Genomic DNA, 25,299 nt, shown 5'->3' with positions numbered 1-25,299 from the left:
TCTTTTCTCCCTTCTCTTTCCTGCTGCTCTGCCAAGCATGTTTTCAAGTCCTTGACTGTGAGGATGAGTAGGTGGTACTTGTAAAGCTGCCAGCATCTGCTAGGGTTCATCTCACTATAAGTGACTCACTTGACCCTCAGCTCTTGGAATCTGCTAGGTCAAAAACATTCACCCTGTAGAACTGTAGGTGTGGAACAGTATAGATTAATTTGAGCAGAGGAAAGAACACTGAAATAGGACTTTTAAGGAAAGGTACAGCAACATACCTCATAATATCTCTAGAAATAATTCCCTCTTTTGTATAATGAGAAACTCAACAGCAGTGATGCTGTGAAGCTCAAATGCTGTGAACATCCTTTGTAAACATGTTTGGAATGGTTATTTTCATATGGTTGCTTTGTTGTACAAGATTAAGAAATATTATTCACATCATGGCCTATATGAATGGTGCTCATTGTTACTAATTAATCAAGACAACTCTTTATCTCCCAATAAATTGTTTTCACAAAGCTTCAGAGAAGTTGAAATTCATTCTCCTTGTACTGGGCTGTGAATTGAAAATGAAATCCAGACCTTGTCAAGAGGTTCCTTTAGATGTGGTCTACATCTGCATCAGGAAAAAACACACTGTGGTGCGGGGATCACTAGCTCTTTTAGGGGCCAGTTGCTTAATCTACTAACCTTAGTAATTTTGGAAGGTATGAACAATGTAAAATAGGAGTGGATTATAGAACCTCTGCTATGGGTGTGGGGACTAATTAGATAGGATAATAGATGTGAATGCACATGGAAAATACAATTATTGATAAAAGTTGATGAAAATAATTTTAAGTAATAAATCTGCTGAAATAAGACATGTTTATTCTACCTTAGGGGATAGTATTCAAAGTACAGCAGCCTTCACCTTTCATGAACAACTTCTGTGCCAAGGCCAGAAGGCATTCCCTCGTCCATACTGAAAGGTCATTGTCTTTAGACTAACTGGTGTCTTCCTTCTCAGAAGATCTTGGGCCATCTCTGAATTCCCTAGGAACTGTTTATTGGATGATGGGTGACTCCTACAATGATTGTTGCAATGCTGGAAAACTTGGCTGACTGCCAGACCAGAGTAGTGGCTTTCTCTAGGCTCCCACAGTCTCTGCACTTCTATCATAAAACAGAAGCCTCTGTAATCCAACTGGATGTTTAGTCCTCTGTTTGGAGTTAAATGATTGTATGATAACTGTTGTCCTGTATCCTGGAACCCAGTTACCTATATGACAGTTTTCTGTCTTCCTTTAGGATAGGGAGCAGGTCTTACTATGTGCGTGTTTTCTGAGCCTGGCATATGCGGTGCTCAGTGGCTGTTAGGCTGAGTCTGCTTAGAGTGGGGGAGAGGCAGAAAGAGTTCTGGTTCATTTTAAATAAACAAATTCACTCTTGTTCCACCATCTATCCCATCTCCTGTTCTTTTTTTGCTATTGATTATATATTATGAGGTTCACAAAAGTACTTTCCCCAGCTATTAATGATCAATTTTGATAAAAAAAATTAGATCTCAGATAATATTTTCACTACCAATTTACAGATAAAGAAACCTATGCTCGAAGAAGTTCAGTGACAGCTGACACTAGGATAATGTCACTTCTAGAAATTTCTTTCCCAAGATCAGACACTTAAGTCTCAGATTTAAGATTCTGATAAAAAGTAGTCAGAGTTATGAAAAACTTCTAATAGTCTTTCTACTCAAAATCATACTTTAGTTGTGTGCTGCATGTCAGCATTCACTCTTACCATGCTTGGCCTACAAGAGTGTTATTGAGCCTTCAGTACATTGATTTTATCATGGTAATTAGACAGTTTGAAGGATACAGCTTCCCACTGCCATCTTAATTTTTTATAGAAAACTTTATTTAATAAATATAAATTTTGAAAGTACAACTTTTGGATTATAGCAGTTCTTCCTCCCATAACCACCCTCCTACCCACAAACCATCCCATCTCCTACTCCCTCTCCCATCCCATTCTTCATTAAGATTCATTTTAATTATCTTTATATACAGAAGATCATTTTAATTATCTTTATATACAGAAGATCAACTCCATACTAAGTAAAGATTTCAACAGTTTGTACCCACACAGAAACACAAAGTACAAAGTACTGTTTGAAGATGAGTTTTTACTGTTAATTCTCATAGTACAACACATTAAGGACAGAGATCCTACATGGGGAGTAAGTGCACATTGACTCCCATTGTTGATTTAACAATTGGCACTCTTATTTATGACATCAGCAATCACCCGAGGCTCTTGTCATGAGCTGCCAAGGCTATGGAAGCCTCTTGAGTTCACAAACTCTGACAAGGCCATAATCATAATCAAAGTGGTTCTCTCCTCCCTTCAGAGAAAGATACCTCCTTCTTTGATAGCCTCTTCTTTCTACTGAGATATCACTCACAGAGATCTTTCATTTAGGTTATTTTTTCGCCACAGTGTCTTGGCTTACCATGCCAGAGATACTCTCATGGGCTTTTTAGCCATATCCAAATGAGTTAAGGGCTGATTCTGAGCCCAGAGTGCTGTTTAAGGCATTTGTCATTCTATGAGTCTGCCCCACAGCCATCTTCTTATGCTAGGTAATTCTTCAGGTAATGTCTACAAATTCTCTGTTGCCAACATTAGTGGAAAAGGAGGTCCATCCTCATTCCCTATGGCCTTCCACTTTACCCATCTCAGCTTAGAGGATGGCGCACTCAGTCTAGGAAAAGCATCACTGACAAGTGTCAGAGACCCAAGCAGAGAGCCCCGTTTCTCCCCTGTGGCTCCTGTAGAGGCTCAGGGTTATCATTGTTGTCACAGCACATCTATGAACTTTGAATGAGTGAGATGATCTGATGATGGGCTGATAACCATGTCTTAACCAGTGGCTTCTGGGTGTTGGAGGGCTCACTGGGTGCTTCTTTGATGCCGCAGGGCACCTCCCATTGTTTCACAAGTAAGCGCTGTCCCCCCCCCCCAGGCTCTCTACTGCTTCTGAAAACTACTTTTGGGACATGAAATATAAATAGGGGCCTGGGCTCCAGCACAGCTGAGAGTGATTACCTGAAAGCTGCCTTCCTGACAGGCTAGCATCTGTGTGGGTTCCGATCTTCCAAGCAATCAACAAGATAGAATTAATGGAATTAAATATACAAGAGTTTTTTTTTTTTAATATATTTTCTCTTGGAAAAGGCTTATGGCATATAACTGGAAGAAGGAATAGAAATAGATTGGTAAATCCTTCAGATTATGGTACAAGCTGACACATGTCAAAGGAGAAAGGAAAAATTGGGTGGAAAGAGTCAGACCCAGACCGCAGTATGATTCTGAGAAAGTTTCAGCCAGGCTGAATGATAGTCCCCAAGCAAAGGCTGCTCACTGGAACAGTCCCAGGTTGGCAGAAATGGGTCAGCACGAAGTCATTTCCTGGGAGCAGCTTGGAGGAAGTGTGGCTCCCAGGCTAACTGGTGATAACCAAAAAAGGAGCAATTGGGGTCTCAGTCGGTTGTGCTCCCAGACAACAGACTGCTATGACAATTATACTTTCATGGCTGTCATGGCATCTGCACCTGAGTGTTTTCATTCAGGTAAAACCTGTAATATGGGGACGGGGTATTTCATGCCTCCAGCTCTGGAGGATATTTAATTTTATTTAAATTTTAATAGCTTACTAATGTATAATTAATATACAACAAATTGTACACATTAAAAATGTACCATAGACGTTCTGACAGAGGTGCATACCCACAAATCTGTCACCAAAATCAGGCAATCAACATATCTATCACCCCCAAAAGTTTCCTTGTGTGCCTTTGAGATTCCTGATTCCCATGTCTGCTCATCACCCTCCAGTCCAGTACACAAGTAACCACTGGACTGCTTTGCTGCTCTATGTTTAGTATGAATTTCTTAGAATTATTCAGTAGGAACTAATTTTGGGTCTGGTTTCTTTTATTCAGCACAATTGCTCTGAAACGCATCTGTGTGTATAAGGAGCTCAGCCCTTTTATTGCTGAGCAACATTCCATTGTGTGATTATGTCATAATTTGTTCAGCCTTTGCCTTCTTGGGGAACATTTAGGAAGTTTCCAGGGTTGAGTAATACAAATGAAGTTGATGTGAACATTTGTGTACTGGTCTTTTTATGGACATATATTTTTATTTATTTATTTTTTCAAGTAAACACCTGGGAGCAGAATGGCTGTAGTATTATAGTTTGTATTTAATTTTTTAACAGACTGTTTTCCAACATGCTTGTCTCATTTTATACTCCCAGCATTATATGAGACTTACAATTCATCAACATTCTTACCAATGTTTGAATGGTTTAGACATCTTTTATTTTTTGGTATTTTAGCAGGGGTGAAGTGGCATGCTATTGTGGTTTTAATTCGTAATTCTCTAAGGAATAGTGATACTGGACATCTTTTTTTTTTTTTTTTTGACAGGCAGAGTGGACAGTGAGAGAGAGAGACAGAGAGAAAGGTCTTCCTTTTGCTGTTGGTTCACCCTTCAATGGCCGCTGCGGCCTGCGTGCTGTGGCCGGCACACCGCGCTGATCCGAAGGCAGGAGCCAGGTACTTCTCCTGGTCTCCCATGGGGTGCAGGGCCCAAGCACTTGGGCCATCCTCCACTGCACTCCCTGGCCACAGCAGAGAGCTGGCCTGGAAGAGGGGCAACCGGGACAGAATCCGGCGCCCTGACCGGAACTAGAACCTGGTGTGCTGGCACTGAAAGGCGGAGGATTAGCCTAGTGAGCCGCGGCGCCAGCCAATACTGGACATCTTTTCATGTGCTGTTAGCTGTATGTAACTCTTTCATTTTTGTTTTGTTTTGCATAGAGTTTGGATTTAATAAAAACTTGCTTATTTATTGGAGAGACAGAGAGAAAAAGACAATTAGACAGACAGACAGACACATAAATAGATAAACAGAGTGTTCTCGCACACTGATTCACTCCAGCAAATGCCTACAATGGCCAGAACTGGGCCAGGCCAAAGTTGAGAGCTAGAATCTCAAACGGTCTCCCACTTAGGTGTCATTAACCTAATCACCTTTGCTATCACTTCTGCCTCCCAAGGTCCATATTAACAAGAAGCCAGAATTGGGAGCCAAAGCCAGGAATAGAATCCAAATACTCCAGTGTGGGATGTGGGCACCTGAAACAGCATCTTAATTGCAAGGATAGGCATATTTAAAATATATTTTTACGTACAAGTATTTTGTCAGTTGTACACTTTACATTCCTTTCTCCCTCTATCTGTGAGTTATCTTTTACTTTAAAAAAGAATTTTGAGGCCGGTGCCACCACTCACTAGGCTAATCCGGCGCCAGCACCCCGGGTTCTAGTCCCGGTTGCTCCTCTTCCAGTCTAGCTCTCTGCTGTGGCCCAGGAAAGCAGTGGAGGATGGCCCAAGTGCTTGGGCCCTGCACCTGCATGGGAGACCAGGAGGAAGCACCTGGCTCCTGGCCTCGGATCAGCGCGGTGCACTGGCCACAACGAGCCGGCCTCAGCGGCCATTGGAGGGTGAACCAACAGCAAAAGGAAGACCTTTCTCTCTGTCTCTCTCTTTCTCTCACTGTCCACTCTGCTGTCAAAAAATAATAAAAAAATGTTTTATATTCTGATGACAACATAAATAGTATGGCATAATTAAATTTATAATTGTCTATTGCTAAAATAGAAAACTGTAATTGATTTCTCTATGTTGCCCTTGAACCTTAAGCCTTGCTAAACTCATTTATAATTTATAGAAGTTTTATTATGTTTTCCATAAGATTGTCTATATACATGGTCATGTTGTCTATGAAAAAAGACAGTTGGAGACAGGTCTTCCACCTGCTGGTTCACTTTCCAAATGCCTGCAACATCCAGGACTGGACCAGGATGAAGCAAGGAACACAGAACCCAATTCATGTCTCCCATGTGGGTAGCAGGGACCCGGGTACTTGAGCCGTCATCTGTTGCATTTCCAAAAAGTGCATGAATAATAAGCTGGATTGGAAGTGAAGTAACTGAGACTCAAACTAGGCATTCTTGTATGGGATGTGGACACCCCGATTGATATTTTAACCTGTATGTTAACTCCACACCATTCTGTTTATCCCTGGAGTTGTTCAACTTTATTACAACACATCTTGCTTTAATTTTTATGATTGTAGTGTTTGGAATTCATTAATTTTGTATGTGGGTTTAAAAATTTACATCAAATTTGTGAATTTCTGGCTATTATTTTTTGCCTTCCTCCCTTTGGGACTCCATATTTATATCTGTTTGAAGTTGCCACACTATTAATGAATGCTGTGTTCAGTTTCAAAATAGTCTTTTTAAAAATCACTGTTTAATTTCAGATAATTTTTTAAAGCTTTTTAAAAATTTATTTGAAAGAGTTACACAGAGAGAGAAGGAGAGGCAGAGAGAGAGAGGTCTTCCACCCGCTGGTTCACTCTCCAATTGGCCGCAATGGCTGGAACTGCACTGATTTGAAACCAGGAGCCAGGAGCTTCTTTTGAGTCTCCCACATGGGTAGGGGGTCCAAGTAATTGGGCCATCTTCTACTGCTTTCCCAGGCCATAGCAGAGAGCTGGATCAGAATTGGAGCAGCCGGGACTCGAACTGGAGCCCATATGGGATGCCAGCACTACAGGTGGCAGTCTTACCCTCTATTTCACAGTGCCAGCCACACAAATAATTTCTAATGCTATGTTTTCAAATTTACTAATATTTTCTTCTGCAGTATCTAACCTGTCCTTAATCTCATCCAGTGAGTTGTACATCTGACACATTATAATTTTTTTTTCTCTAGAAGTTTGGGGTTAAAAATGCCTTTCATGGCTCTTCCCAAATTTTTGAACCCATTTAATACAGTATTATAATAATAATTTTAACATCTGTGTCCTCTGTTTTTTTTTTTTAAATCTGAATCAATTCTTGATCAACTTTTGATTTGTTTTCCTTGTTTCTTTGCATGCCTGGCAATTTGATTACCTGTCAGACACTGTAAATATTACTTTGGTAAGATTTTTATGTCCTTATAGATATTCTTGCACTTTGTTCAAAAAGACAGGTAAGCCACTTGGAAATAATTTGATCATTTTAGGGCTTGTTTTTAAGATTTTTTAGGTGAACTTGCCCACTACTGAGGCAATGGCAGTATAATTATCAAAACATTGAAATCAACATTAGTACAATAGCTCAGTGTTGCATGGTGACGTTTGGGTTAGGTACAAGCCATATATACAGTAAGGTTAAAATGAAGTTGAAAAATTCCTATCACTTAGCAAAGTTATAGCACACGAAATTGCTCACACGTTCGTACTGATGCTGTTATAATTAGGCCTGCGACTTCTCCAGTCACATAAAGTATCACACAAACAGTTTCATCCAGTGCATAATACTTGAAATACTTGATAATGATAGCAAATGACCATGCTCCCCATTTCTATATTTACTATACTAAACATTTTAGCTTTATTTTAGAATGTACCCCTTCTCTTTATAAAAAAAAGTTTACTGTAAAATAAAGTTTACTGTGTGTTATGATGGACATGCATGTCTTGGATGTCTTTTTTCTTGTGCTTAGTTTAATTTCATGTTTGGTTCATCATGACCCCAGAACAATAGGTCACACACACACGCATCACATGGCCTAGGTGTATACTAGGCTGTACGCCTAGGTTTCTGGAAGTACACTCTGTGATGTTCGTATAATGAGGTACTCACCTAACTGCTCATTTCTTTTTTTTTTTTTAACACGATTTTATTTATTTATTTGAGAGGTAGAGTTACAGATATAGAGAGAGAAGAGACAGAGAGAAAGTTCTTCCATCTGCTGGTTCACTCCCCAAAATGCTGCAACAGCCAGAGCTGGGCCCATCTGAAGCCAGGAGCCAGGAGCTTCTTCCAGGTCTCCCACATAGGTGCAGGGGCCCAAGCACTTGGGCCATCTTCCACAGCTCTCCCAGGCCACAGCAGAGAGCTGGATCAGAAGTGGAGCAGCTGGGACATGAATTGGTTCCCATATGGGATGCCCAGCACCCCAGGCAGAGGCTTAGCCTACTACCCACTAACTGATCATTTCTCAGAACATATCAAAGTGACACAGGGCTGTGTAAGCTAAACTATAGATGTTATTTGAATACCATCTTTTTTTTCTCATATGTTTTACATCCCAGCATCTAAAACGGGATCTCACGGTGGATTCAGTTTTCATGTCTCCTTCATCTCCCATCCATGACAGCTCCTCAGGAGTCCCTTAACTTTCACTGCCTTGACATTTGGATTGAATATTTTTCAGGTTGGGGTGTAGTCCATGGATTCCTCATGATTTTTTTATGATGAGTACATTCAAAATCTTCCCTTTTATTTTGAGATATAATAAAGCAATATTATTAATTATATTCACCCTGATATTCACTCTAAATGAATTTAAGGCATATATCTGTGAAATTGATCAATTAAAAACTGAGAAACCAAACCAGAATCATGTTGTTTTATTTATACACATAGTTTAAACTTATATCAAAATGTAAGGTACTTAGTTTCACATTCAAATTATCCTCTAATTCTCTAAAATGTTCTCACACTATTTTTTCCCTTAAGAGAGAAACCAGATGGCATTGGTCTTACATGGCTGCTGTTGGAGACTGGGGAGGGTTAAGCAATCACATTGCTCCCTCAGCCAGAAGTTCAGTAACCTAAGGCTGAGAGTGGAAGGCAGAGACACTGTCCCTAGGGACCCTTGTTATGAGTTAACCAGACACAGACGCCAGAGCCTGGGAGAAAAAGAAGGTATAGCTCTAGGACTTTGGGGAAGAGAGGATGTTCCCATTAGGTTCCAGGCTCAATAAGAACCTAAGCAGCATCCACCAAGAAGGCAGGGGAGAAAGAAAGCACCAGGAACCAGGATGGAGACTGGCTAACATTTAACTCTTGAGTTTCCCTGCCAATTGACTTTGCCTTTCCTCTGACTCAGTACAACCAGCCTATAAATAAATGTGGAAAGAGGCCTTCACAAAGACTATAGCCACACACAGGTTTACTAAGCCTTTTCTTACAGCATCTTCACGCTGGGAGCTGGCAAAGGTATCCCAGCTGGCACAGGATCATTTTGGGGAGGACTCTTGAGACCTGCTCTTCCCAGTCTCTGCTTTCCCCATAGGCCCAGGCACATGCTCCTGGGACACGTGAAACCAAAGCCGCAGTTAGCTGGTGAGGGGTTGCTGCTGATGGACCCTCTGGACAGCACCCTGTCTCCCCTGCAGGGAGGAGCAGAAGGAGGGAGGAGGTAAGAAAGAGAATAAATAACCCTGACGGGGGAGGTCCAAAGCAGGAGGCGGAGACAGGGAGGGCTGTGTTTCAGTGCTGCCTGCCAGACCTCTAAGGGAAGAGTGCTGGGGAAAAGGGGCACACGTTTGTTGTTTCAGCTCCAGTGAGGTGAGTGCAAATTGCAGGTACATCTGGGTGTGTGAGTTTCTTGTAGCTATAGATCTTCTACTGGACCTGCTGAGTGAATGAGTAGTCAGTCTGGAAAGAATCAGAAGTGCAAGGCTGGGGCTGGAGGATGTGGAGGAAGAATCAGACTCAAAGGGTAGGCAGCCTTAACAATTACTGTTTGTGCAAAGAAGGGATATATGTTGGTTTTAGCTGATGCCAAAGGATACTTTGCAAGCAGTTTTTCAGTGGCCAGTTTCCTGATGTGCCCATCTAGAGGTTTCTGGGGCTGACATCAAAGAATATGAATGGGGACAGAGAACAGACTGGGTTGGGGTTAAACAAGAGTTAAAGTGAGGTTGAGTTGAGATTCAGTGTGTAGCAGGGGTGAGGGCCCAGCTTAATAGTGTGATTGAAGCTCAGCCTGAGATCAGGGATCAGGCTACAGTTAGGGCAGAGGTGGAGGCTGTGGGTGGGTTGGGGCTTACTGTGTAAGTGTATTAGGAGTCAAGCTGTGGATGAGCTTAGGACCTAGCAATCTTCTTGGGGTTCCAGTCCTGGCTCAATCTGTGCTTGGGATCAGAGTTCAGCCTTCAGTTCATTTCAAAAGCAGATTATTATCAATACTGCAACTTGCATTCTGTCTTGTCCTCTCTACCCCTAGTGATGTTAAATTTATTTGCAGCTTTCCAAATAAGCCTTGCTCGTATTCTCTCTTAGTCTTTGCATTTGCCAACGTGCATTGAAAACAAATAAGATTAAATCTATTGCTTAAATTCCCCCAAATCATTCAGAATTAGAGCAAAGTTCCTTGCTGTGTCCTGCAACCCACCTTCACATGTTCTCTTCCTGGTCCTCCTCTGATTTCACTTTCTAAAACTCTCCTGTGCTCTTGGCTTTCTGGCCCACTTATCTTTCTGTCTGTTCCATGAACCTCTAAACTTCTTGTCTTAAGAACTTTTTCTTAAGGTGGCGTTTTACACAGCAGTTAAGAGGCTGCTTGGGATGCCCATATCCTGTATCAGAGTGCAAGCTTTGAGTCCCTACTTGTTTCCAATCCAGGTTCCTGCTAATGTGCATGCTGGGAGACAGCAGGTATTGGTTCAAGAACTTGGATCCCTACCACCCACATGGGAGGTCTGGATGGATTTCCAGTCTCCTGGCTTTGAGTTGGCCCAGTTACAGTTGTTGAGTGTTGAGGGTATTTGGTGAGTGAAATGATGATGGAAGATCTCTCTCTCTTTCTCTCTCTCTCTCTCTCTCCCTTTCTTTTCTTTCTCTCTCTCTCTCTCTCCCTTTCTTTTCTTTCTTTCTTTCTTTCTTTCTTTCTTTCTTTCTTTCTTTCTTTCTTTCTTTCTTTCTTTCTTTCTTTCTTTCTTTCTTTCTTTCTTTCTTTTTTTGACAGGCAGAGTGGACAGTGAGAGAGAGACAGAGAAAAAGGTCTTCCTTTGCCGTTGGTTCACCCTCCAATGGCCGCCGCAGCCGGTGCGCTGTGGCCGGCGCACTGCGCTGATCCGAAGGCAGGAGCCAGGTGCTTCTCCTGGTCTCCCATGGGGTGCAGGGCCCAAGCACTTGGGCCATCCTCCACTGCACTCCCGGGCCACAGCAGAGAGCTGGCCTGGAAGAGGGGCAACCGGGACAGAATCCAGCGCCCTGACTGGGACTAGAACTCGGTGTGCCGGCACCGCTAGGCGGAGGATTAGCCTGTTGAGCCGCGGCGCCGGCCTCTTTCTCCCTTTCAAATAAAGAATAAATAAACTCTGAAACATACATTTTTCTTTTGTCATTGCCCATGCCTGGAATTCTCTTTCCTCAGACGTTAGAATGCTGGCTGTTTCTCATCATGCAGTTCTCAGCTCTCATGTCACCTCTTCAGACATTCTCTGAACCTGATTTTGAATATCGGAGCTCTGCTCCCCTCCTTCTCTATCCCATCACTCTATCCTGTGTTTAGTTTGCTTTTCTGAACTTTTCTTAACCACTTCTTTGTTCACTTTCTGTCATTGTCCTCCTAGTACTTGAGCTCCAGCAGAGCACTGACCTTGTCTCTTTTATTACTTTTTGATATCCAGTTTTGACCCTTGATTCATTTTCATTAACTGAACTCTGCTGTCCCATGTCCCCTTAACTGCCTGATTTATTGCAGCTGGTGATGCAAGTCATAGCTCAGATGTCACTTCCTCAAGGAAGCCCTCTGAACCTAAACAGCTTGGTGAGCCAGTGTTACGTTTGCTTCCCGTGCCCTTGTGGTTCCCTTTGTCTTAGCACTTGTCACAGTATGCTGTTATGGTTGCATCTTTGCCACAATTTCTGTCCAACTTGGGTGGCTAGAACTGTGCCTTGTTTTACTCTGTCTTTCAGTGTCCCCATTGGTTTGCATGGGGTATGGCACACAATGGTTAATCATTCAGTAACTGTTGAAAAATGAATCCACTGATTAATGTCCTGCATTAGGTGTCCAACTTTCCTCACATTTACTTGTGTGAGTATGCCAGCCAGAATTGCTGTGAAGTGACTATAACTAGGTCAAACTTTTCTGGTCTCTAGGACACCTAACAGACCCAACCTGGGAAGTGGAGGAGTGGGGACTTGAACTTTAGGAGTCCTGTCTGGGGGTGATTTTAAGGTACCAGGTTGACTTGAATAGGGTGGGGTTGGTGTCTTCTTATTCTACTTGTTGGAATTATAAATGGAACTCTCATCTTTCTATTCTCATACTAGCTTTCTAAAAAGAGTGTCCAGTTCCCTACAAAAGTTCCTCTGCTTTGTCAAATCCGAGCAAGGTACGGGAGACAGCAGATGTAGAAATTTGGGTAGAAGTGATTCTGGGGCTACTACCCTTATGGGGTGTTAGGAAAAGGGCTCACTTTCCAAGAATTGAGTGATGGGTTCCTACAGTCCTTGCCAGCCACACCATGTCCCTTGACATCTGCTTTTCCTCTGTGGGCCTGGAGGTAAGAGCTAGAGGCTCCTGAGTACATCTGTGCTTCCCTTCAAGGACATTGTTTTGAAAATAATCCTGTAGAATCTTGCACTAGCATCCCCCACTCCACTGCTCTTGGAGTGGAGCGTTTTATGCATTTGCTCAGATGACCACAAATATCATAACTCTCCTCTTTCATTCCATCTTGTTTCCCTCCTACACTGAACTTAAGTGGGCAGAGCCAGTCACATGTCCTGAGTCCTAGAGAGGCGCTGGATCCACAAGTCCTCAATTTTGGATTCCTTGGAGAATAGTCTTTGCAAAGCACCAGTCGTTTCTTAAGGATCCTGGGAGAAGGGCAGAGAAGTAGCTGGCATTTGGAAAGCACATGGATTTGGCATTAAGGCTTTAACTCTTTATTTGTCAAATGGGATAAATAAGGCCCATATGAAAAGTTGATGAGAGGTTCTCATTAAATAAAAAGGAAGAGATAAAGCTTTCTAATCTCCACTGTGAAGTCTGCCCATGTAATAGACAGGAGAGTTGGGGCTGGAAGGAAAGGAATGTGTCCTAAGATCCATCCATGAGGGTTATCTTTATTGCTGGATTGATTTCCCTTCTACGAGTATTCCCAGGCCAAGTGTCAACTTGTCACACCCCTTTTTAACCTTGCCTCTTGGTCATATTTTATGAGCTTTCAGAAGTTGCAGCATGATTATAGACAGCCCAATATAGGAGCAAGTATATAAGACTTGGTGTTACACAAGATCAGTTAAATTTCTGCTTTACCAGTCAACTGATAAATCCTGGAAATGTTATTTAACTTCTCAGAGCCTTGGTTTTCTTATCCCAACCATAGAAAGGATGCATAGAACTCCTGTCCTTACGGGCTTTTGTCAGTTTTGAGATAATACTTATCATATTTACATAGTATCTGGCATTTTGTAGCATAGAATAATCTCTGTTAGTATAACAAAAACAACAAAATCAGGGGTGAAGGTGACCTCAGTGTTCTCTTGGGCCATAAGAGTTAGGGTTCATGGCTCCCAGTCTTCCTACCCAGTGGATTTCTGTGGGCCTGTGAGAAGGAGTGAATTTAGAGTTCTGGGGAAGAGTGTGATTTTGGGGTAATGATGGGAGCTGAACTGACACTGGCAATAAAATCTTGATGGTCAGGGGGAAGGGCAGAAGAGGCTTGAGGGTTCCAAAGTGGATTTCCATTCTGTAAATCTGGGGGCACCTGCTCCCTTGTTTGTGAGAAAGGACTGAGGTGTTCATCATAGTTCTCCAAGAAACATTCATGGGACTTGCTAAGATAATTCTACTTTTTTAGGGAGATCTCATGCATAAGGTTACTTCCTGAGGATTAGGGCAGTATGTGCACTTTATAAAGACAAAAAGAAGAGAAAAATATACTTAGTTTATTTTTCCTTGATTTTTTTTACATTTTTGAAATAAAATTATTTAGTTCCAACTTCTTTCAGAGCCCAAAATTATCTTTCTGAGTGCATGCAAGTGGTTCTAATGACTAGCAGCTGCTAAGACTGGGCAGCAACCTGAGAGTTATTGGTACCTCTCCTCCCTCTTGGAGGGACTGAAGGAGGGATTGCTTTGGGGCTGGACATTGAATGATGACACATAGGCCCTGACTGGCTTCCTCTTTCTTCATTTCTCCATTGCTGCAGTCTTCTGTGATCTAGCCTGATATTTACCTTCAGCAACAGCTATCTACTTTGTGCTGTCTAGGCACCAACGCTCCGGGCCAGCTAAAACTTCTCTGTTTTGAATTCTGGTATGCCAGTGCCAGTCTTGCTATTGTTAAAGATTCACTGCTAGTCAGTGTGTGTTGGGTATGAGTATGGGCATTGAGAGTGAGTGGAAATAAAAAGTGCTTGGAAATTTCATATGTTTTCAGAGAACTGGTTCCTCATTTTTATGGGGGAAAAGAGAAGTGTGCATTGTGATTCCTTTTTTACAATGCCCTTTGACATGTCTTGACTCATATAATTTCACAGTGACACTGTGGGGTTGTTATTATTCTACGTGTTTGTTTAGAGCCAAGGATTGCCCCAGGATTCTTTTTTGTTTTTTAAGATTTATTTACTTGAAAGGTTGAGAGTCAGAGGAAGAGGAAGAAGAGAGAGAGAGAGAGAGAGAGAGAGAGAGAGAGAGAGAGAGAGAATATGCTTCCTTCCAAGTACAGGTTCATTCCCCTAATGGCTTCAATGGCCAGGGCTGGGCCAGGCTGAAGTCAGGAACCAAGAACTCTATCCAGGTCTCTAGTGTGGGTATCAGAGGCTTAAATACTTGGGCTATCATCTGCTGCCTTCCTAATGCTTCAGGATTCTGCACACCGCATTACTCTTAGAGGCAATAGTGTTGCACCTGACAATCCATGATCCTTTCCCAATTTGTTTCCTAGGGAAAACATTTGTATCCTGGGATTGACCTGCTCTATCACATTTGTTCATGTAAAATTGTTGGATCACACGATGTTTGGCCCTCTGGAGTGCAAGAGCCGCCTTCTGATGTCTCCTTGTAAGGGATCCCAGGTCACCCTTCCCTCAGAAAAGCTATACTTCACCCCTGTTTGCATTTTTAAGATTCAAGACTTTGTAGCTGACCTCTTTTTTGTATATCCTCTCATGCCCTCTGGCTCTCTATAAAAAAGGGGCTTTTCTGTTTGACGCTAAAGATTCCTGTTTTTTTTTTTTTTTAATTTTCATTTATTTGAAGGCAGAGTTACAGGAGGAGAGAGAGAGAGAGAGAGAGAGAGAGAGAGAGACAGGGAGAGAGAGAGAGAGAGAAAGAGAGAGAGAGAATCTTCTATGATTCACTCCCCAAATAGCTGCAACAGCCAAGACTGGGCCAGGCTGAAACCAGGAGCCAGGAGATTCATCTGGGTCTCCCACATGGGTGCAGGGGCCCAAGCACTTGGGCCATTTCCCACAGCTTTTCCCAGGCATATTAGCAGGGAATTGGATTGAAAATGGAGCATTCAGGACTTGAACTGGTGCCCATATGGGATGCCAGTGTTGCAGGCTTTACCCATTATGCCACATGCTGGTCCCCCAAGGTTCCTATTCTGAACTTAAGATCACCCTGTATTGACCTTACCAACTTTGTTTTATCCTTTTCAAATCTCTATAGTTCAGACAACTGGAAATCTCACATACCCCTTTAGCTGCATTAGCCTCATTAGATGCTTATTGAGGCATCATCTATGGACAAAAGTTACTTTCATCTTCCACAAACATAAACTAAACACTAACTAGTAAATATAGTAGGGTTTTTGGTATTACGGAGTTTATAATTCAGGGGACTTCAAATACAACAGAACTTGTAGCTATTATAGTCAGGAGGGTAAATGTATAAAAAGAGACCTAAATAGAGTTCTTTGGAAGTGCAGAGCAGGAAATATTTAATTACACTCAGGGGAAATAGGCTTAGGAAAAGTAGCTTTGGAGAGAGACAGTAAGCCAGGACTTGAAAAAAAAATGAGTGTGGGAGTCGAGGAGAGAGGTCTGATAGAAACAGCTTTTCTTGACAAAGGGATGCTACATGCAGAAGACAAAAAGACCCAGAGTCAGGAGAATCTATGCCACATTTGTGAAACAGCATGGGGCAAAGGCCCATGGGGAGGAAGCCTGGTGGGGGAAAACTTAGAACAAACACTGAGGCAGACCCACGGTCATGTCTTAAGTTTATTGTTTATTCTGGAAGCAATTTGGAGTTTTAAGGGTGTTTTTCTGATATAATAGGCAGTGACGTGATGCTTTTTAAAAATTATTTAAAAATTTATTTGAAAGGGAGATAGAGTGAGAGTTAGAGGGGAAGAGAGAGATATTGATTTTTTCATTTTCTGATTCAATTCCCAAATGCCCACAATAGCTGGGGTTGGGCCAGGCCAGAGCCAGGAGCCAGGAGCCAGGAGCCAGGAGCCAGGAGCCAGGAGCCAGGAGCCAGGAGCCAGGAGCCAGGAACTCCATCTTGATGGTCTCCCACATGGGTGACAGAAGTACTTGGGTCATAATTTGCTGCCTTCCAGCTGTGTTAGCAGGAAGATAAATTGGAAGCATATAGTAACCTGAACTCAAACTGACACTCCAGGATGGGATGCAGGAATCCTACGGTGCCACACTAGCCTTTACAGTGATGCATTTCATTGAGTTAGGTTATTTGGATTGTGCCAGTGAGGAAGGTTAACTAGCAGCATGACAGTGAGATCAGAATATGTATCTTGTGTGAGTGGTTAAAATGCTGTAACAGAAAAAAAGAGATACCAGAGGAAAATGATTAACAAAAACGCTTATAATTTTTTGCATACAAACTATGTGTTAAATGTTTTACAATAATTGTCTCATTTAATCCTCACATTGACACCTTCAAGGGAGGGACCAGTATCATTTTAAAGATGAAGAAACTCAGGCTTAGGAAGGTTTAATGACTTGCCTTAGATAACACAGCTCACAAAGTTTGACTGGGATTTGAATGCAGGATCAATTTCAAAGGTCATATTCTTAAAAGCTCCACAATATAGCCTCTGGAAGATCTCCTTTAATGGACATGGAGAGTTTGATGTGCCTGAGAGGAAACCAGGCAGACCCTTTCAGTTAGACTTTGGAACTATGAATTTTGATCACAAAAAGAAAATTCATGGCTCACTAAATAGAAGCTGGAATCAATAGTTTATTCATAAAAATGGATTTACTGAGGGAGGTGAGAGATGACCTGGGCAGAGCGTAGAGTACAGGAAGAGCACTGGAGGTAGAATTTGGGAGAGCATGATCACTTAACAGTAAGTTAACAAGTCAATCAGATGGTGGAGATCCAGAAAGGAGGCCAAGAAGTAGTGATTAGAGTGATGAGGCGCAGCAGATGGGAGAGGGAGCAATTTTAAGGAGTGAATTTCTCACAGAGAAGCCTCAAAAGAGTGGAGGGCATAGATGGCTTTGCCTTCTTTGCCTGAAGATCAGGTTAAGTGTGGTTCCTCTACCTTCTCCTCCATTATATTGAATTAAATTGTGTCAACCTCTGTTACAAAAGTCCCGCTCCCACTGTTGTTTTCCCACTGAACTCCATGTCTGTTCTGAAGGGACCTCTGGATGAAAACTCAATGGTGGAACAAACATTACTGATGCATCCTGATCCAGTGAATGGTCTAAATATCTCCTGATGCTGGTCATGAGCTCTGCCTCATACTCAATGATTTTATGGTAATCCATGTGGGAAGCCCCTACTGTAGTGCTCTGGTTCTCAAGGATCAAGTCCCAGGAATCCAATCTTATATATGAAAGCTATATGCATTTGGTCCTTTGTATCTGCGGGTTTTGCATTTGCAGATTCAACCAACCGTGGATCGAAAATTGAGATTTATGGTCATTATTAAGTAAAATAATGGTGATTATGCTCCTGCATCAGTGGATCTGACAACTGAGGTGACTACTATGTGATTAGTAGAGTGTATTAATCATATATGAATAATGCATATTCATATATGATATGAATATGCTGGACAAAGGGATGAATCACATCCTGGGATGGATGGAGTGGGATAATGTGCAATTTTATCACAATACTCAGAATGGCATGCAGTGTAAAGTTAATGTTTATTTCTGAAATTTTCTATTTGATGTTTTTGCACTAGAAAAATATTAACTGAAATAACAGAAAGTGAATCTGCAGATAAGGGGGGGCTACTTTATATTGAGGGAATGCTGTCATGTGAAGAGTGAGGGAAGCAGGCTAGGGTAGGGCAAGAAACCTAAGAAAGTCTGTGGTCTCAGCTGGAAAGGAGCCTTAGCCTCATTCTTTAGGAAGCTTTGAAGGACAAATGTTATATAGTTTTTATTATGTAATTTTAAACAGCTATTTATATAACATTTTCATTGTATTGCTTGTTATACATAATCTAGAGATGGTTCACAGTATATGAGAGTGTGTGCTAGGTCAAATGCAAATATGACACCATTTCACATAAGGGACTTGGATATTTATGGGTTTGGATATTTGTGGGGGGTCTTGGAACCAATCTTCTTGCATACCAAGGGTAGCCACATAATTCTGTGTGTTTGTATTAATATAATGTGGGAATGTATAGTATGCGTAAAACTATTTGAAAACTATAATGTATAAAATTTATTAATAAATTGTAAGTATAATGAGTTTTTTTGGCTATTTCAGAATGATTTATTTAGTCACAAAAATCTAAATTTTGTATCACAATAATACTGATGATTACATTGGTTAATATTTTTTCTTTTTTTTATTTAGTAAATATAAATTTCCAAAGTCAGTTTATGGAATACAATGGCTCCCCCCCCATAATTTCCCTCCCACTCGCACCCCTCCAATCTCCCGCTCCCTCTCCCATTCCATTCACATCAAGATTCATTTTCAATTATCTTTATATACAGAAGATCGATTTAGTATATATTAAGTTAAGATTGCATCAGTTTGCACCCACACAAAAACACAAAGTGTAAAATACTGTTTCAGTACTAGTTATAGCATTACTTCACATTGGACAACACATTAAGGACAGATCCCACATGAGAAGTAAGTACACAGTGATTCCTGTTGTTGACTTAACAATTTGACACTCTTGTTTATGGCGTCAGTAATCTCCCTAGGCTCTAGTCATGAGTTGCCAAGGCTATGGAAGCCTGTTGAATTCAACGACTTTGATCTTATTCCGACAGGGTCATAGTCAAAGTGGAAGTTCTCTCCTCCCTTCAGAGAAAGGTACCTCCTTCTTTGGTGGCCCCGTTCTTTCCACTGGGATCTCACTCACAGAGATCTTTCATTTAGGTCTTCTTTCTTTTTTTTTTTTTTCCAGAGTGTCTTGGCTTTCCATGCCTAAAATACTCTCATGGGCTCTTCAGCCAGATCCGAATGCCTTAAGGGCTGATTCTGAGGCCAGAGTGCTGTTTAGGGCATCTGCCATTCTATGAGTCTGCTGTGTATCCCGCTTCCGATGATGGATCATTCTCTCCCTTTTTGATTCTATCAGCTAGTATTAGCAGACACTAGTCTTGTTTGTGTGATACTCATTACACACAAACAAGACTAGTGTAGTGAGTATTTTTGCAAGGAACAAAGGAAGGGGGGATGAGGGGAGTTAATTAACTTTTTTAACAAAGAGATTTAAACTGAGATAACCCAGATCTGGTCTTTCCCACCTCCGCAATATGTCCCCATATAGATTACTTTTATCATCAGATTCACATCAGATTCAGCCTGAACCTTGCTATAAGACTGATTGTTCCCTCAGTGCTTCTAATGCCATTGTCTCAGAGTTACTATTGTAATTGGGTCAATGCCTTTCCATTAGGCTGGGTGGGTCTCCTAGAAGCAGAGCTGGGATGGGAATCCTTGCTCAAATGGTGTACAATGGTCTTCCCTTATCTTTGGGGAGAAGTTTTAAGATCCCCAGTGGATGCCTGAAATGGAACATTTCTTACAATGTTTTTTCCTATACACACCAGGGAGCTTAAAAAATCATGGAAAATGTATATTGTGATAAAAAAAAACCCTATGCATGGATCTTGAAATTCCTCTGCAACAAAATAGACTTACATTTCAATTCCATTTTCCCATAAAAATACCTTCATACCTATGATAAAATTTCTTTTTTTTTTTTTGCTTATAGGAAGCATTTTGTAGTTTCTAGCATCACTATTCTTGCTGCATGCAGGCACACAGGCCAGCCTTTCTACCCCTTTGTTAGGCAATCACTGACTTCTAGAAGTGTCTCATCTGGGTATGGTATAACCTGCTGGGTGAGGTGCCTCCCATTTAACTGAAGAAAACTCTGGTGAAAAAGGGAATCATGGGACTTTAGCACTCAATACCCCCTGCAGATGGGAGGTATTTTGACTTGTGAGTGAGATCTGGTTGGACATAGATGGTATCCATTCCTTTTTTGGATAAAAATGGAGTAATCGGGACAAGTATAAAATGTTGAATGTGCATTTGGAATAGAGTAAAATGTAGAGTAAAAGATCAGGATGAAGTCAATGTCAGGTTTGTATTGATTTGGGTTTATCATAATAAAATAGATGTTATAAATTTTTATTGATTAAAAAGCCTATTAACATGTCTTTATTAATGTTAAAGTCAGGGTTAAGAGTAGAATTGGGTTATGCTATGTTTCATTGTTAATCTGTATTACTAGTAGAATTGCTACAGTTGGACTGGAATTTATTATTTATTATTTAAGATGTCTAATAATATGGTTAGAATTATAATTAATATTCAGCATCAGAGATCATACAGGTAGGATAGGTTAGACAAAGTGCTGTGATTTTTTTTTTTTTATTTTTCAAGACATATGCATACTCAGTAGCCTTTATTTGGACAACTAAATGATTTAAAACATTGTATTAATATTTTTCTTACTATCAGGATTGAGTATACAGGAGGATTTGGTAGAAAGTAGAATTGGGAAAATTTGCATTTGGTGCTTGAGTTACAGTTAGATTTAGCTTAGAACAGTCTCAGAGTTTGGATGGGCAATGGAATTAGAATTTGGGTTATATAATAGGACATTTGGGTAGAGGAAGGTTTGGTGTTAGGATTCTGGAGGATTTGACAATGACTTTTTTGTGTTTTTTCATTCCAGCCTCTACCTGCCTGGTACAGGAAACAACTTGGCTTCTTCATTATGGTGGGCTCCAGTGGCAATGAATCCAGTGCCACCTATTTCATACTAATAGGCCTCCCAGGCTTAGAAGAGGCTCAGTTTTGGCTGGCCTTCCCACTGTGCTCCCTCTACCTTATTGCTGTGATAGGTAACTTGCTGATCATCTACATTGTGCGGACTGAGCACAGCCTACATGAGCCGATGTATATTTTTCTTTGCATGCTTTCTGGCCTTGACATCCTCATTTCCACCTCATCAATGCCCAAAATGATGGCCATCTTCTGGTTCAATTCCACTACCATCCAGTTTGATGCTTGTTTGATACAAATGTTTGCCATCCATTCCTTATCTGGTATGGAGTCTACAGTGCTACTGGCTATGGCCTTTGACCGCTATGTGGCCATCTGTCACCCACTACGCCACGCCACTGTACTCACGTTGCCTCGTGTTGCCAAGATTGGCATGGCTGCTGTGGTACGAGGTGCTGCACTAATGGCGCCTCTTCCTGTCTTCATAAAGCGACTGCCTTTCTGCAGATCCAATATACTTTCACATTCCTACTGCCTTCATCAAGATGTCATGAAGCTGGCCTGTGCTGACATCCATGTCAATGTCATCTATGGCCTCATTGTCATCATCTCTGCCATTGGCCTGGATTCACTTCTCATCTCCTTCTCATATCTACTTATCCTTAAGACTGTGTTGGGGTTGACACGTGAAGCCCAGGCAAAGGCATTTGGCACTTGTGTCTCTCATGTATGTGCTGTTTTCATATTCTATGTACCTTTCATTGGATTGTCTATGGTGCACCGCTTTAGTAAGCGACGTGATTCTCTATTGCCTGTCATTATGGCCAACATCTATCTGCTGGTTCCTCCTGTGCTCAACCCCATCGTCTATGGAGTCAAGACAAAAGAGATCCGGCAGCGCATCCTTCGTCTCTTCCACATGATCACACATTCTTCAGATGCCTAGGGTGTCATCAGTCAAACTTCTTGTCTATTTAAAGTCCTCCACTTGATTTTAATGTCAATATTTTGGAAGACAGTATTAAGAGGAAAATGCACAATTTAGATTCTTCAAAAATGAATCAGGTTTGGGAATTTCTGTGGGGAAAGAGACGGTAGGACCATATGCTCCCAATACCCATTTTCAATATTATTTCCTCTTTTTTTGCAATTCTTAAGACACCTGAAGTGTTTTGGTTGGGGGTTATAATTTCCAGCTTCTTTATCCAGTCCAAATTTAAATTGCTTCTACTCATTTTTCAGAGTAGTATGTGATAGGGGTGATATGCATGTTTGAGAAACATTTGCCAAAGGCTTAAGCATGACAAAAAAGAAACAGAAGAATACAACAGAATCAGATAATCTGGCTTAAAGCTATGACTTTATCTTCCAATTGTCAACCATATAGGATATTGGGCAAAGTGATATACTTCTTCAAAATGACCTCCATGAAGAAGGAAAGAAATTTTTTCCCATAGCAGTAGTCCTGAAGGAGAAGATTGGAAGCAAAACTTAGAAGACTTCATTCACTACATTAATGAAAGACTACACTTTGTTCTGAGAGTTTTCAAAGCCTATGTACACCCTTTTGCCTACTTAACTTTCTTATTGACCTTTTGATTTAGGAGGCAATATTATTAGTACCTTCATTGTACCAGTGGGAAAACTGATGTTCATTGGAAATCAGTGAATTGCATGGATTCTCATAAGCTAAGCCAAGAAAACGCCTTTTAATGGTCCAATCCCTAACTATGTGGAAATATTGTTAAGAGACCAGTAAGACAGTTAGGCATTTCCAGAGTCTTGCATTTTCCAGAGAAGATATTAATTTTCACTCTCACTTATTGGTGTTGTATTTAGGAATTTCCTGTCAACAGAGTTTATGGCTTTAATCCCAATATGTTTTGCTCTTTTTGCTGGTCCAAATTGTCATTTTGCCTGTGTAGTGGAAGCAAGAGTGTTTGGAGATTTCCCAAACAGTGCCTTATTTGGGAAATAAAATGTGGTTAGCAGTGGAGTGACTGGGATACCTGAGAGGCACTTTAGGAAGAGAAGCAGCTGAGAACATCTAGCATCTAGCATCCCATAAGACAAAGGACCACAGACCTGGGAGTCAAGAAAAACAGGTTCCAGGAGACTGAATATGTCCAGTGGCATATGTGGCTGGCTAGCAAGCAAGCTAGGGTAAGGATAAGTGAGAAAGTGAGGAGAGCACATCGCTGCATGCCACATGTGTCCGTGGAACTGAGCTGCTCTGAGGGGAAGATGGCAGCATCAATGATTGGATAATAAGACCACAGAAGAGGCAGCATTATTTCATTCCTGTCACCCATGCTTAGCATTGTGTTATCACCAAATGGTTCCACCTGGGAATCCTATAAGTTAATCCCAGTACTTTCCAGAAAAAGCAAAATAGGAATCAGGCAGCTGGATATAGAAGAGTGCAGTGGGAGGAGACTGGGCAAAAATTGAGATAACCAACCACAGGGATTGTCCTGGTTAGACCCAGAGTAAGTCAGCTGAGTAAAAGAAGTAGCCAGCATAGTGGGGAGCATAGCACATGGCCTCATAGTACATGGGACTTTCTGGCCATAGCTAGTAGCACAGAGGCTATTCCAGTGGAGAGGACACAGGTGCATATCTGATCTCTTGGGCCATAATCCAGAAGTTGAGGCCAAATGGTGAGTGGTGGCCAACAGAACTAGGAGCATAACCTTGGGTCAGTGTAGGCTTTGGTCCTGTTGATCTGTGGAGGATCAAGCCAGTACCCAAAAGGGTCCTGACACTGGGCTTGGGAGAATGCGAAATGAAAGAGAAGAGGTAGACTTTTTTTTTAATTAGGAAAGCAATGTATGATTACTGTAAACAAAAATGTTGACACCTTGAATCTATAAAATTAATAAAAATATAATGAAAATATCAAATAAAACTGTGGTCTTAAAAGATTTAAAAACATTATTAAGATTTTGGTGTTTGCTGTTCCATATTTTTAATATGCATTTATGTGCATGTTTCTATATGGGCATATTGTGAGTTTCTCTTACATTTGAAATCCTTTTGGAGACATAGATAATAAATAAATCAGATAGACTCGTTTTAAATTCTTCTAGGAATGCAATCATATCCTAAGTTTAGAAAGGAGTTCTGTCTATGATAGTGAGTGTGCCCAAGACAAGTTTTCATGGATTTGATCCTGAATGATTTAACTATTTTGTGAATATAAATATGCATCTTTGTGTTTAAATAAGCAATGAATACCAGAAACAGCAGCAGAACCATCACAAAAATCTGTTAACTTCTAGACCAGCCTTTTGATGATTTACTTCATGAGGAACCAGTGTAGTCCTCTAGAAGGGCCTGGAGCTAGGGATTAGCATGTTTCTTTCTCTTTTAAGAGAATTTGAAGGAAAGCTGGACCATGTTTTACACAAAGACCTTCTTATGTGCCTTTCACATTAACATTATTTCATGCTTCAATTTCCTTTGTTTGGAACCTCCTTCCTTTGGTCCTAACATTTAGTCATTTGAACCACTGGTGGGTCCTGGAGAAATCTGAATAATGTTAAATCTGTCTCTAAGTCACCTGCTTATTTTATGAGTTTTTTCTAGAAATGTGGTTTTTTAACTTTTATTTAATAAATATAAATTTCCAAAGTACAACTTTTGGATTATAGCAGCTTTTTCCCCCATAACCTCCCTCCCACCAGCAACCATCCCATCTCCCACTCCCTCTCTCATCCCATTCACATCAAGATTCGTTTTCAATTATCTTTATATACAGAAGATCAATTTAGTATATACTAAGTAAAGATTTTAACAGTTTGCACCCACACAGAAACACAAAGTGTAAAGTACTGTTTGAGTACTAGTTATACCGTTAATTCACATAGTACAACACATTAAGGACAGGAATGTGTTTTAAACATGTCTTGTGTTCCCTATTCTGAATATCAGTGCTCTGGTCCAGATGCTTACTTCCCACATTGAAATTGAAACTACATCCACACTGATATCCTTGTCTTACACACCTTTTCCACCAGTCCTAAATCCCATAAGCTTATTCCCCTGCTTAAAATCCAAGAAAGATCTTTTATGGGCTTTCAGGTAGAATCCAAACTTCTTAGAATAGCAGATTTTCTCCAGTAGGTTGTTCTTCTCCCCTTTTATTTTTCCAGTATAATATCTCTAATTTTTCCACTATAATATCTCTAATTTTTCCATATACCATCTGGTCATCTACCTTCTAATACTCATCTTTTAATGACTTCAATAC

The 25,299-nt window shown here is 41.0% G+C and overlaps 1 protein-coding gene across 2 annotated transcripts; it reads left to right on the top strand.

Moving 5' to 3' along the window:
• The first annotated feature begins 9,354 nt into the window (after positions 1-9,354).
• On the top strand, positions 9,355-24,686 carry OR51E1 (olfactory receptor, family 51, subfamily E, member 1). Of its 2 annotated transcripts, XM_008258676.4 has the most exons (2): positions 9,355-9,454; positions 20,998-24,686. In XM_008258676.4, exon 2 carries the CDS (start codon positions 21,040-21,042, stop codon positions 21,991-21,993), a length of 954 nt encoding a protein of 317 aa, XP_008256898.1. In that variant the 5' UTR covers positions 9,355-9,454; positions 20,998-21,039; the 3' UTR covers positions 21,994-24,686. The 2 variants fall into 2 exon arrangements, with proteins under 2 accessions (XP_008256898.1, NP_001164894.1); NM_001171423.1 differs by lacking the exon at positions 9,355-9,454 and having other exon boundaries at positions 21,040-21,993.
• The last annotated feature ends 613 nt before the right edge of the window (positions 24,687-25,299 follow it).

The sequence above is a fragment of the Oryctolagus cuniculus genome, chromosome 1, assembly GCF_964237555.1.
Source record: "Oryctolagus cuniculus chromosome 1, mOryCun1.1, whole genome shotgun sequence".
NCBI classification, from domain to species: domain Eukaryota; kingdom Metazoa; phylum Chordata; class Mammalia; order Lagomorpha; family Leporidae; genus Oryctolagus; species Oryctolagus cuniculus.
The sequence above is the reverse complement of the archived record's forward strand: the minus strand, read 5'-3'. Positions and strand labels throughout refer to the sequence as shown.